The sequence below is a fragment of the Lepeophtheirus salmonis genome, chromosome 12, assembly GCF_016086655.4.
Source record: "Lepeophtheirus salmonis chromosome 12, UVic_Lsal_1.4, whole genome shotgun sequence".
In the NCBI taxonomy this organism is placed as follows: domain Eukaryota; kingdom Metazoa; phylum Arthropoda; class Copepoda; order Siphonostomatoida; family Caligidae; genus Lepeophtheirus; species Lepeophtheirus salmonis.
Window position 1 is genome coordinate 5779283 of NC_052142.2, and position 13705 is coordinate 5792987.

At 31.4% G+C, this 13705-nt stretch overlaps 1 protein-coding gene across 50 annotated transcripts in view; it reads right to left on the reverse strand.

Moving 5' to 3' along the window:
- slo (calcium-activated potassium channel slo) overlaps window positions 1-13705 on the reverse strand; it is a 291323-nt gene that overhangs the window by 173082 nt on the left and 104536 nt on the right. For all 50 annotated transcript variants that reach the window (XM_071892349.1, XM_071892327.1, XM_071892328.1 and 47 more), the window contains one exon: window positions 1662-1753. In XM_071892349.1, the coding sequence (XP_071748450.1) occupies window positions 1662-1753 (92 nt within the window). The remainder of the gene's footprint in view (window positions 1-1661; window positions 1754-13705) is intronic.

The window sequence follows — 13705 nt, forward strand, 5'->3', positions numbered from 1 at the left end:
TTCACTGGTAGGATTTTACTCTCATCTGGTACGGTAATAAACAGTGATTTAAATCCGGTGAATTATTCAGCTAACCCGTTTTTTTTTAATTGGTAATGTAAAGAAGAAATTATCTTATCATTAGTAGTTGTCATTATTATTTAATTCCTGTGTAATGAACATCCTTTCTGAAATAGGTTCAATTATATTCAAAACCTGTTTGAACGTTCATGTGTGCTCAAAAAAGGTGGAGCGTAACCTTGAAGATTTGTTGTGCAGTTATAATTGTAAGTAATAGTTGTACTCAAAGTAGAATTGGGGATTGAAGTCGGAGGAATTCTAGCAAATGTCTTTGTGTATTTTCTTTTCTCCTTCCTCGCTTGTCACAGCTGATTGTAGCTGATCTAATCAAACGTCATTTGTAGTATTCTTTCTCTACTCCATAATATTCTTCTAATTATCAGAATTACCATGTTGATTTTCTGTTTTTTTAACATCCCCATTCTACACAACATTTCCATTACTAGTTATAAGTAGGATTGGAAAGCTTAATCATTTTTTGCATGCAAGTTTTTTTGTTATTGGTAACCTGAACAATGTTTTTTATTTAATTTTCTAAAGCTTATATCATTATTTTTCCATTCTCGAGGAAAGAACATCTAAGTATAAATTATAACTACGCGTGTGAGTTGTCATAAATGAGAGAAACTAACACTCAGGAGTTGATGGTGAGTTATAAGTGTAAGCCCCTATTGTATGAAGAGTATAATTGAGGATCAAAAACAGAATAATTCTAGCTATGTCTTTGCTTGATATAGAACGTATCAATACGATAAGATTTTTATTCTCAAAACTGGTCAAAAAATTGGAATAATGAAACTAATACAAATAATTATATGCCTTTATTCTAAATTGTTGTTCTTTTCATTTTTAAAAGCCTTATTGTGAGTTTCCACATATATTTAAGATGTACAGTGTACACGACATGACCATATGAATTAAATTATATAAATTGCTGACGCAAGATAAAATAGTAATTGAATTTTTTTAAAGGGTTAAAGGTAGTCTTCCAAAACGATAAAAAATAAAGGTATTTATACATATATCACTCCAAATTTTCTATGGAATCATCCTACACTTCTGTAAAAATGCAAAGTTCCATTAAGAAAACTTAATCAAGTTGTAAAATACAATGAGGATCAGAAAAATATTTGAATTGTTCTCTATCATGTTAACATACACTTATTAGTTACAACTACACTAGAATGTTAAGGTCGACGAGTTCAACTTATTCTTCAAATTATCACTTTATGTTTTTAATCTCTATAGACATGACATATTTGGGAATGGATAACTTATTTCTAAGAACTCTTCATATTATAATTTTCAAACATCTTCAATTTTCCATTTCAAAATGAAGGCGTTACGTGATTTAAAATGTTTCTTGTTTGTAGTAGGGAAAATGTAACGAAAAGATAAATTTGTAAACACATTAGAAATTCTCCTATATTTAGGCATCTTTACTCCTTCCAACAAAAAAATTTTAATCAACAAACCCATTTATTTTAAAAGGGAGAATTGTTAATGATTGATGAATATGATATACATAAATAGTCTGAATTATCTATTGGGCCGTTCAGAAATTATATTTATATTTGTGTACAAATAAGTAAGTTACTTACCTTCGACCACGTTCGCTTTTATAAGTACCTCCATACTTTGGTCTTGTACCAATAAGATCTATGATTTCAGGGATGCATGAAGCAAAGAGAGCCTATAAAAAGTATTAGCAAAATATAATAAAGGATACTTTATCTATATTTAATTTAATGTGATTGAGTGAAAGTAGTGTAAATCAAACTATTTAACAACTAATGTATTATACCCACATCGGCTTCAATTTTATTTGAAATCAAATGTTTTCGTTTATATCAGAGAATTACAATTAGGCATCTTTAATAAATGATTGAAAGTTTTATTCTGATGGCATAATTAAAAATACGAAGAACTTATTTTACTGGAAGTACTATAATCCACGGAAAGACGACATGATTAAATTTGATATGAATAAGTCTAACAAGATTAATGATTTAACCAGTGGTGTCCAAACTTTTTCTAACGGGGGACCCATCAGCGCTTGACAATTTTACTGCAAGCTGGGGCAGGGGGTTGGGATTAAATAATAGTAATAAACGCACGTGAATCCACTGTGTTCTCATATGAAACTCTAACTTTATTGCTAAATTGCTCCGTAATAGAGTGCTGTTATAACATTAGGAAATAATAACTTTATTAGAACATTACTCCAAAAACATGAAGGTATTGTAATATCAAAAACTGTCCATCACGCTAAATCCATGAGAGCCCAGAACTTGTTTTTCTGCGTCTGTACGGTACCATCCGGGGACCTGTTTCTTACTCATTTTTCTAGGTAGGCCTAATTTTGACACACAAATGAGGAGAATACGGTCATTCACAAATTTATTTAAAAAAAAAAAACATTTCAAAATAAAAGACCAGTCGACTTAAACTAGGATTATAATTTTGGGCAACTTTCTACTCAATCTACAGTTTGAAGGAGAAGAAGAAAATAATGAGTCTGCATAAAATAATAGAAGAGTACAGAGAACTTAATAGGCATTGTGGCTTGTTGCCCGTGTAATCTGACGTGTCAATTAAAAGCTATCAACTCAAGAATAATTATCAAGTACCTTGCAAAATTAATCAACTTTTAAAATTGGGATTTATGCTTAATATTTGCTACTTTTTCTAGCAACTGTAGATGAAGTAGTAAGTCCCTCTATATTATTTTCCCGAAGCTTAGATAATAATTAAAATCGAAAAATCACTAATTAATTCTTGGGCGGTCCAGTACTGATTGATCCACGGATAGGTACTGTTCTGTGAATATTTTTTTCCAAATTTTCCAACTAAGCCAAGGATCAGGAAAAACTCTTTTAAGCCATGAGAGAGTAGGATGGACTCCTTCATTGGCTAGGAGTATATCAATCCTATCTTTCCATCAAGCTGAGTATATTTCAATGTTGAAAATATGAAGGGCCCCATTAAAAATATATATATAATTCAAATTACTATTTGAATGGTTAAAAAGCGGAATAGGATAACTATAGCAGAGGTTTGGCGTCATTTGGAGACATAAAGTTGTCAAAATTAAGATAACTTTATCGGCTTTGCACTACCAAACATGAAAAAATAGGAAACCCAGTATGTTTAAAAACAAACGAATAATTTTTTTTTTGAGATGTATATTTTTTAAATTTCTCATTTAAATAAAAAATACTTTTCTAAATGTAGTTTTTGTTCTCATTACTATAAATGATGAAAAAGTTCTAAGTAATGATGTAACTTTTGTAGAGAAAAAATACATACTTTATCATAAGTATAACCATTTTGTGCTATTGTTTTACTTTTTTTAAAACTATGTTCGTTCTATATTAGAACATCTCTCTGTAACAAATAATTTAATTATTTTATTCTGCCTTCTTTTTTATAGCTTTTTGTTTTAGATTCATAGTAAAATTATCATTTATATATAATTTAATATTCTCCCTGCACTAATTGTATTTTAAATGTGAAGATTTTATCCCCTAAACAGAAATACCTTTTCTCCCTCCTAATTAAATTGCAGGCATCTGATGAGAATAATCTTTTATAAATTGTCTTAGTTGTAAGAAATGACTCTGAACGTATAGACTTAAAATTTAATTTTATATCGATTGATTACTCTACAATTTTTTATAAAATTATATTTATTTAATATGCATGCAAATATAGCATATTTATACATAATAAATAAAAGAAAGAAGTATTTGCGATAAGAAGAAAAAAATTGAGCAAGTAAATCAAGAACAGCAGATAAAATGAAACATAATATAGGAGTATTGTGGAAAAAAAAGAAATAATAATTTTTCACTAAACATTTTTTTAGAAACTTTTATGAGATTTCACAATCCCTTTTAGACTTTTCTGGTACTTTAAGGATATTGAGGGATATTACTTAATGAATCCGCTCCATTATTTCATCCAGTTTCAACACGATCTGGTTGACATTTTGGATGCTATACTAACGCATTACCTGGTTAACACAAAATACATTATTTTTTTTGTTGTCAGCTATGGATTCACTAATCTCAATTGATACAAAATGGTTATGTCATAATTTATTCTTTTTGAAAAATAAACGAAGTAATAATTAGTTTTTTATGTATGCTCAGTTTCCAAAAGAACAGGAATACGATTTCTTGTTCATCCTTCATCTTATGTGTATATATATAATGGCCATCTTATTATTTCTCTGAAATTTTTTTGACTTTCATAAACAAATACAAAGGTATAGGTACACGTTGAATAAAATAATTCTAAGTTTTATTATAGTACAGTATCGAATAAAATGCTATGTAGAATTTTATTATTATTTAATATATACGAGGGGTGTTCAAAAAGTAAGGGTACTTTTCAAATTTCGCAGGCAACGTATATTTATTAGTCTATATTATTTTATTTTTGTATGTAAGTACAGTGGTTCTTAACCTTGGTTCAATCGAACATCAGGGGTTAGGCAAGCCCACCACCCATCTACTAACATCACTGTTGATCGGAACAACTAGCTTTTAGTGCGAGTGTGCCGCAATAACGTTTATCCCTCGGAGCGGAGGGATACCAATATGAAAAAACAAGGGGATGGACCCACTGTGAGATTCAAAAAAGTTTATTTTTCTTGTTAGATTACAAATATTTAGTTGCTTAGTAAAAATGTGTTACACAAAATAAATAATGGCCATTCGGGATATTTGTGACACTGCAAGTGATCAAGCCACATTGTTAAGCTTTGTTATCTGTGCTGCAGAATATTTGGTGCCCTCAGTAGTCAACTCGTGGCTGTAGTGATTCTACGTCTTTTGTTATTTTCTTTTAATTTTTCAATCCCTTCTTACTAACTATGTCAAGCAAAAAATGTAAGTGGTTTGACGAATACACATAATATGGATTCAAGTATAAAAGGAACATGATGGGAGTCAGCGTCCTCAATGCATGATTTACACTGCCAAATTGAGCAAATATAGTCAAGCACCCAAAAAGTATATACTTCCTAAAGTTGCATAGAGATGGGAAATATAAGAACCCAAAACTTGCTGAGTTCAAGGTGAAGAGTGTCAGATTTGATGAAAAGGCTAGACTCCCTGTTATCGCCTTTGTACCTATCAACAAACCAACCCTCACTGCTTCTTAAAAAGTTACCTACTTCATCACAAAGCAGGGCAAACCCTGCACCATTGGTGAAACACTTGTAAAAACTGCTGTGCTGAGATAGCAAATATCATGATGGGATAGCTGCTGAAGATAACTTATCATAAATTCCTCCTTCACATGACACTATTTGTAGCATAATACACGTATGATCAATGACATCTTTACTCAAGTAGTTGCAGATCTAATTTCAGCCCCTGCAAAATGTTGCCTCCAACTCGATAATGCAACTGACATTTCCAATCTAAGCCAGCTTGTTGTGTTTGTGCTCTATATGATAGAAGATGTAATAAAGATTGATGTTTTATTTAGTACGCTTTTTACAACAAGCAAAAGGCAGTTGATGTGAAGAAACTCGTGGATTACTTCTTCGGAGACAACAATCTTTCATAGAATATGGTTTCTTCAGTTTATTCGGACAGAGCTCCACACATGCGTGGACGACGATCTGGTTTTGTAGTGCTGGTGAAATTCGATGCGCTGCACATCATTGTTATGACAACAAAACTTTGACTCCAAAAGTGGCACAAGTATTAAAAGTAGTTGCTGAATGTGTGAAATACGTGCCAAATAGTGCTATGAAACACTGCATCTTCAAAGAGCTGTGTTATGAAATGGGCCCTGAATTCGAGATCATTCTAACGTTCTGTGGTTATTCAGGGATATCCGATGGTGCTGAATAGTGTTTTTGCCATGAATTTGGAATAAACCCTGTTTTTGCAAGAGTACAGAATTTTTCAAGCAACTTAACTTCGAAAAGTCTGAGTTCATTCTCACTTTGCCGTACATGGCAGATATATCCGATACTCTCAATCATCTCAATTGACATATACAGGGCAGTGGAGTCGATATCATCGATATGGAAGAAAATCTTTAGGCATTTACAAAATAGCTTCTTTTATCGAAACTAGGAATAGAGTTTGATAATTTCGCAAACTTTCCCCTGCTGAATGACTTGGTAAGTAATATCGAAGACGGAGGTGGAATTGGAGACATTTATGTACATGGAGAGCAGAAGTAAGCCTTTATCATGCACTTAGAAGAGCTTATAAAGTCTGTCGACGGATACTTCCCCATCACTGGGTCATATCCAGTATGGGTGAGACAGGACTTCAAGTTTAGTGTGAAAGAGGAATATCTCGATGAAATCACTGAACTTCAGCAGAGTCAGCTTGAACAGCAAGTCTTCAAAACAACAACTCTGTCAACGTTTTGGTGTCAGCAAATCGTACCACACCCTTTTGTTGCTCAGAAAGTCCTGGAGATACTCATACCGTTTATAACAACATATCTTTGTGATAAATCCTTTTCGAAGATGGTCACAATAAGGCAAAGAAAAGGAACAGGCTCTGTTGCAAAAACGATATGAGAGTAGCACTAGCCAAGGGAACCCCACTCATTTCTGAACTTGTGTCTAAAAGGCAACAAGAAAAGTCACATTAATTTGCAGCATTGAGTTATAATTTGAAATATCATTCCTGTTTTGTTCTTTGAACAAAGTTGTAATTGGTTGCAACTGATGCATGCTCATTTTTTGTACTAATAAACTACATACCATGTTCTGAAGAAATCATATTATATTTTTCTAATAACGAAGGGGTTGGGTGAATGCACTGATGAAGCATGCAGGGTTCAGTACTTCCAATGAGGTTAAGAAACACTGTGATAGTCCATAAAAAAAAGAACATATACCAATGGTTTAAAGCTCTAAAATATGTAGTTTGTTTGTGAGAGGCATAACGGTTTCAATTATTTTGCGTCTTGGACAATTTTTTGCTATAGGTCCTTTGATACGTCTCAAGTTTTTCTTGTTTTTTTTTGTTGGTTTTTTTCATAATCATTTATACACGATTCGTCACCAGTAATTACCCTTTTAAGCTAATCAGGGCCATTATTGACGTCGTTCAATAGTTGCGATATTCATGCAACGATTCTTTCTTTCAAAATGAAGCAGTTTCCAAACAAACTTCTCTGGAACTCGTCTCATCCTCAAAATATTCAAAAAAATTCATAGTATGAGTCAGGGAATAACATACAACATGGAATCCGCTCATATTTTATACAATGACCTACTAAAGGAATTTCTCCTTTTTTTCTTTCTTTCGAAGGGATTACTATTTTTTTAGACTAACATAAAAAAATAATAACCAAATCTTTTCATTCGGTAAAAAATGCTACTATCTGAAAATTGAAAATCAACTCAAGACCGTATATTATTGAAAAGTATACTTTTCTAAGCTGTGAAGTGTATAGAACTATTCTATATTTTTTAATTAACTCAATGCTGTGTGATTTTATGTCAATATGAGTCCATTGAAGTACGAATAAAGGCAAAGGAGAGATTTAGTTCAATTTTTCTGTCTTCAAGTGCTGTTCATCTTTTTGATCGCGATCTATTTAGTCTAAAAGTTTGATGAATTTGTCCAATGATGCTTGTCTGAAGTTGCTCAGGCTATCAATCTGGCTATCTTACTTTAAAATTAATCCTAAGTCCTCTCCATATATTTTGGAAGGCCGATGAATTGAAAATGAAAGGGCTTTGAGTTATAACAAGAGTAGATTTTGTTCCCTCGAAGCATTTTTGTGTCTGTTGCAGACATTTCCAGTAGTCATGCTTCCAGAAGGTGCCGAAGGAATCCAACTCTACAAGAGCTAAAAAATACATATCATTTATAATTCCAAGGCTCAAACTGGATGCAGTGCCAACAATATTCCCTGAGGCATCGGCATGCTTATCAAAGTTACCAGCTTCTCAGAGATCAACATCATTAGCCCCCTTTAAAAAAAATATATTCATATTATACATTCAATTTATTACCTAAAACTCATGATTTCATTTAAACATGAGCATATTATTTTGTATTGTATTTCCAGAGCTGAGAAAGAATGCAAGAGGATTGATAAACGGATGTATGACTTTCTCGAGGAGGATATAATTCTCAATTTGGGAACAAAAAAAAAGATCTTTATAAGTTGTGCTTGACTCAGAATATCCAAGATATGTTCAAAAAGGAGTGTGCCATATTTTTTTGCGATTTCCACTGTTGGCGTAATACCAGATCTCCTCTCCGGTCTTCAAATTCGAAGTGATTTGTCTTTTAACATGTTTTTCTACAGTAAGCCAGTTTTACAGAGTGGAATGCTCAATATTTTTGGTTTATAAACTATTCAAAGATTCCTTTATATATGCAATATCCTTGCTTTCCTGAAGAACGAATCTGTCATTCCTTAACTGTCAAACATATCATAAGTAAATGAACTATTGAAGTCTGTCACTGAAATGGAAGGATCGGAGTATAGCGACCACATAAGCTACATGATTGAACAACTTTAGCTACAGTTAAGTCCGCTAAAATGACGAAGATATTCGTCAGGACTCCTGGGTATAGTTTGTTTTAGTGAAACACAAGCCTTGCACTATACAATCAACTCTGTGAGTCAGGAGTGATAATTTTACCTTATATTAAATATTTAATGATACTTTCTAGTGCATTCAATATTGATGGTGGAATTAACCTTTCGACTAGTGAATACGTCCAAAAAAGAATAACAACTTTGCCATCTAAATATAAATTATATTAAATATATTGCAAAAGGTGAAGTTTATATAAATATTAAATTTATGGTTGTAGAAATAGTGGAACATTATCATAAACATTATTATACTTCATGATCATAATCATGTATATATTGATATTAAATAAATTATTTTGAAAATTTATGTAAGTTGTAATGTATTTCATTTAAGCTAAACGGAAAAAAAAATGAAAAAATGTTGATACTCTTCTTTTGTTTGATTCACATTTCTTTGATTTTCTTCTTTATAGGTTGATTCATTCATATTAAGTAGCCTTTCCAAAGAACCTACTATAAGCATATTTCGTAAGGTTAGTTCTATTTTTTCCTTATTGTAAAAATCGCTGAACGTATCATCTAAGTAAATAAGTAGTGAGAAGATACTGCGTTAATTTTAAAGAGGGTTTTTTGGTGGTACACTGGAAATGCCTACGAAAAATACGTCCTTAATCATAACATACGATGTTCAAGTGTGAAATAATTTCAAAAAATGTCCTTAAATTGAAATGAGGGATTTGATAATTACAATCTGTTATGATAGACGACGGCATTAGAGAAAATAATATCTTGGGTTATTTTACTACTTATTAACTAAGATGATAGGTTGAGTAATTTTTACAATAAAGTAAAAACTAGAACTAACATTACTAAATATGATCATAGTAGATTTTGAGAGGCAACTGCTTATGAATAAATCAGCCTTTAGTACTTTAAAAAAAAAAAAAAAAAGGGAATATAAAAATAGCAACGGATTCCATGTAATATAGAATATTACTCCATGAGCCAACAGACACGTCAATATCCACAGTAAGTTCTCTGATAGTAATACGTCTATTTTCAAAACCCATTTTCTTCACTGCTTCAACATTTTCAATATAATTGGGCTTCCAGAGGAAGGATCTTCATTAGCATCTTCCTAGCCATCTCGGAAAAGTTCGTACAACTTATTAAGATTTTTTTACTCAAAACAGTTTCACCAAATGCCACAGTTAGTACTTAAAGTGGTTTGAGTACTTAATTTCATTTTTTACAGAAAGTTTCATACAAATTTTATGATGCATGTTTTTTCGATAGTAAAAAAATGGTCGAAGAAACAAGATACTACTTACCATTATGTCTCTCACAAACTAACTTAACATATCATGTAGCCTTAAACAAAAAAATGTATGTTCTTTTTCGAATGTAATATCATAAACATTCAAATAAATCTAGCATACCAAATATAGGCTGCGTGCAAAATTTGAAAAGTCAACTTACTGTTTGAACAGACTTCCTATATGTAATTAATTTTATAAATTGTGGATAAATAATATGAAAACGATATTTTTGGAATGCATAAGAAATTAACAGCATTTGGAATGATTTACTTATTTGGCTAACAGGTAATTGATTTTGGGCCTTTTTCCGTTTCTTCTTGGAGTAAAAATTATGTTTTCAAGCAAGATTGACGACATGTATAAGGACTTCAAAGCCAGCTCTAACTCTTTTGACTTTCTTGACGGCCCCTTATGATATTTTACAGGACCAAATAGAATAATAACCTTCTAAATTTTTAATGTGAGTCCTTTAGATCTTTTACGTCAAGAGTAACAATCTTTTAACATTTGCACAAGAGTATATAACGTAGAATATAAAAAAAATTGCCGCAATCGTTATGCAGGGGTCTTAAGAAATTATATGTGCCAAAATCTGTACCTAAGTAGTAAATTCATCACTATCTTAAATATATCCGTGGGAGCTTCCAATATTCTTTGTTCGGAGTTGCTGAATTTTCCTATCTAAAGAAAAAATATAAATGAATCATATTTTTCTAAAAATATTATTTTAAGATGCCAATAGGGAGGTGAGATGTGGTTTTTAGGTGCCTTTTGAGTAAAAAAAGAAGGTAGCCAATTTAAAAAATTGGTTCAATACTTTTAACTAGGTCATGGAATATTAGAACACTATTGCTGATTGCCATACTTTCATATTATCACGGCATTCTGTATAATTAAAAGCTTTTTATTAGTGTTTCGATTAATTATGTCTACAATTGTATATGAGTAATAAAGTGGAGAACTGTCCATAAGGGCATCTGCCTTAGTGTTTGAATACTTCTCAGCTGATCTGTTTGATAAGTTTGTAACTATTACTATTAAGTAGAGCCAATATAAGATATCGCAATATATATCAGTACATCTAGTTATAGATATTGAGTGAGAATATCGATACAGATTAAAATCGGTTATTAAAAGGAGTTATTGAAAATTCGTGACAATATAAACATTTTTATGTGACGTCATTATTTATGAGCCCGGTAACTCCGATGACGCTCATTAGTAATATCAACAATAAATGGAAATAGACCCAGATTGTTTTTTTCACGAAAAATCTAAATGCTAACTATTTACGTTAATGATATACTAGGTGAGTTTATTGTTTGAAAATATTGGGTCTAAGGAAGCCATAGCTCCCAGATAGGGTAATTATTATATATATATTATATAATGATTGCACTTAAAGTAATGAGAAGTCGGACTCAATACAAATCTTATAAGTGTCTCACATCTTGAAACATTCTGCACCTTTCATAGCAGAATTGACAATATTTATTACTATCTTTTGTAAACAATCGAATGAATCAAAGGATTAAAAATAAAATAACAGAATCTCTAAATATGGAATCTAATGTTATATCTTATTTATTATTTGTCTATTCTATACTGAAAAAAATATATTTGTTTTTTTCTTTGTTAAATTTTAACTATTTTCTTAAATAAATTTAAACTCTTATGGAAAACATTTACTTATTATCTGTAATTAATTAATTTGTGTGAAGATACAAGATCTTTATTATTGTAATATTATAATATGGCGACAAGCAATTCAGTTATTTAGAAGATAATTCCCGACTCAATAAGTTTTAGAATTGCAATGACATTCGGATTATCTGAAGTGTACAGAAGTGAATAAGTAACTTTTCACCTAATCACTTAACATATCCCAAGAATTATTTATGGCCATAATAGTAGAACAGAATATGATTTGCAGACAAATATATAGAGAAAGAGAGTTTAAGATAGCCTTCCCCTTTTTTTCCATCTAAGAAAAACTTACAAGTTTGATGCAATCAGGAGTGAGAATTTGAGTATTCAGAATGTATATTTGTTCATATCGGCACTACAGCACGAATTTGATCATATGTAAACGAAGTTGCAATAAGTATGATATAGACTAGCAATCCATGCCGCATGTTTTATCTGCACCAAGGACACTGAAGGAATCTTACCAATGAAATATTTATTTTAGATTTTGTTGTGTCTTGACGAGGGAGAGACACAAACTTATTTATAGGTGGAGAGATCCAGGATGACCGAGAGACAAATGAAAAGAAGAAATGGTGTGGAAGAATAAGACTACACTTATTCTAAGATCATGTGTATTATTTATAATACAAAACCATACTCTAATTTATTTACAAAATACACCACTATTTATACTATTTAAAATACAGTACTTTAATACATAAAAGAACATACAAGAAGATAAGAACAAGGGGAAAGGAAATATGAAATACATAACAGATTTGGAGATAAAGCAGAGTTGCCTTAAGGAGAGATGGACTCAAGAATTTCATTGAGGCTGTGAATGGAGTATGAAAACTCTCTTTGCCCCTTATTGGGCCTTTGATCATATTATTATGTCGCATTATGAAATTCCTGTAGAAGTATGTGGTGATTCCTTAGAAGATATGGAGTAATTGATATATTCTTGAGCATAAAGGCGATGATTCGCGAGGTAAAAAGTAACTATGAGAAACTTTAATGCTAATGAACATCTGCATAATGAATGAGCATTGCATATAAGGAGATGAAATCCAGTGAGTGAGCAACTAGGATGCTAGATCCCTTGACTGAGTGTAACCTGGAGTTAAAGAGAATATCTGAGATGAGAAGGCGTGTTCTAACTGGCATGGATATCCCAAGAGAAAAATATGAAATACTAGGAAGTGAAAGATGAGTGGATGCAGATCCATATATCCGAAGACTCCCTTCGAAAGATCCATAAAAATCTTCATAAATTAAATGTTTAGACACACAGTTCTAGTTTTTCCCTTACGTCCCCTTCCCATATGATTCATCCCAATAATTTAAATCAATACTTCCCCATGTATTGATTATGACGTCACAGTCAATTATATTTATTTAATATCAATCTACTAGTAGATAAAATCATATACAAAGGTTAATAGAAATACACTACTAAAATTCTTACACTAAGAAATTTTTGGGACAGCACATTGAATGATTCTTCAATATCTTTCAATTTTTTACAAATCAAATTGTGGGGGTGTGAGGAATTGAAATATCATTCAATACTTAAATATCGTATTATGATACTATACAGGTATTTTTACAGCCCTATTATTATAGAAAGGTAAATGAAGATGATGTGTTGATTATATCCCGCTAATAGATCTAGGGAATAATAGAAGTCAAAAGAGACAATTCACCACCTTCATGCCTCTTGAATGCCAGGACGTATGTATGAGGGTAAATAACCTTCAACAATAAATTATCAGCGAAATAGGCAGATAACGTACTTTATACAATACCAAAGTAAAGTATAAATCGATTCTCCTCTGGAGATTGACCCCACTCCTCTCCATCAATTTTTTATACACTATTTAGTTATGTGTTCTCCATTTATTACTTGTCTTCCGATATTTTTGCCATTCAATACCAAAGAATTGTATCCTCCATCATATTGAACATTTCGCTATTTTATTAGAGATCTTCGGACACCAAATCCTTATTGGAAGTATAGTATTTTTTGTTTTATTTATTTTCAAGTCAGATTGATGTAAATATTTTTAAATGAATTTAGAAAAATACCGATTTTT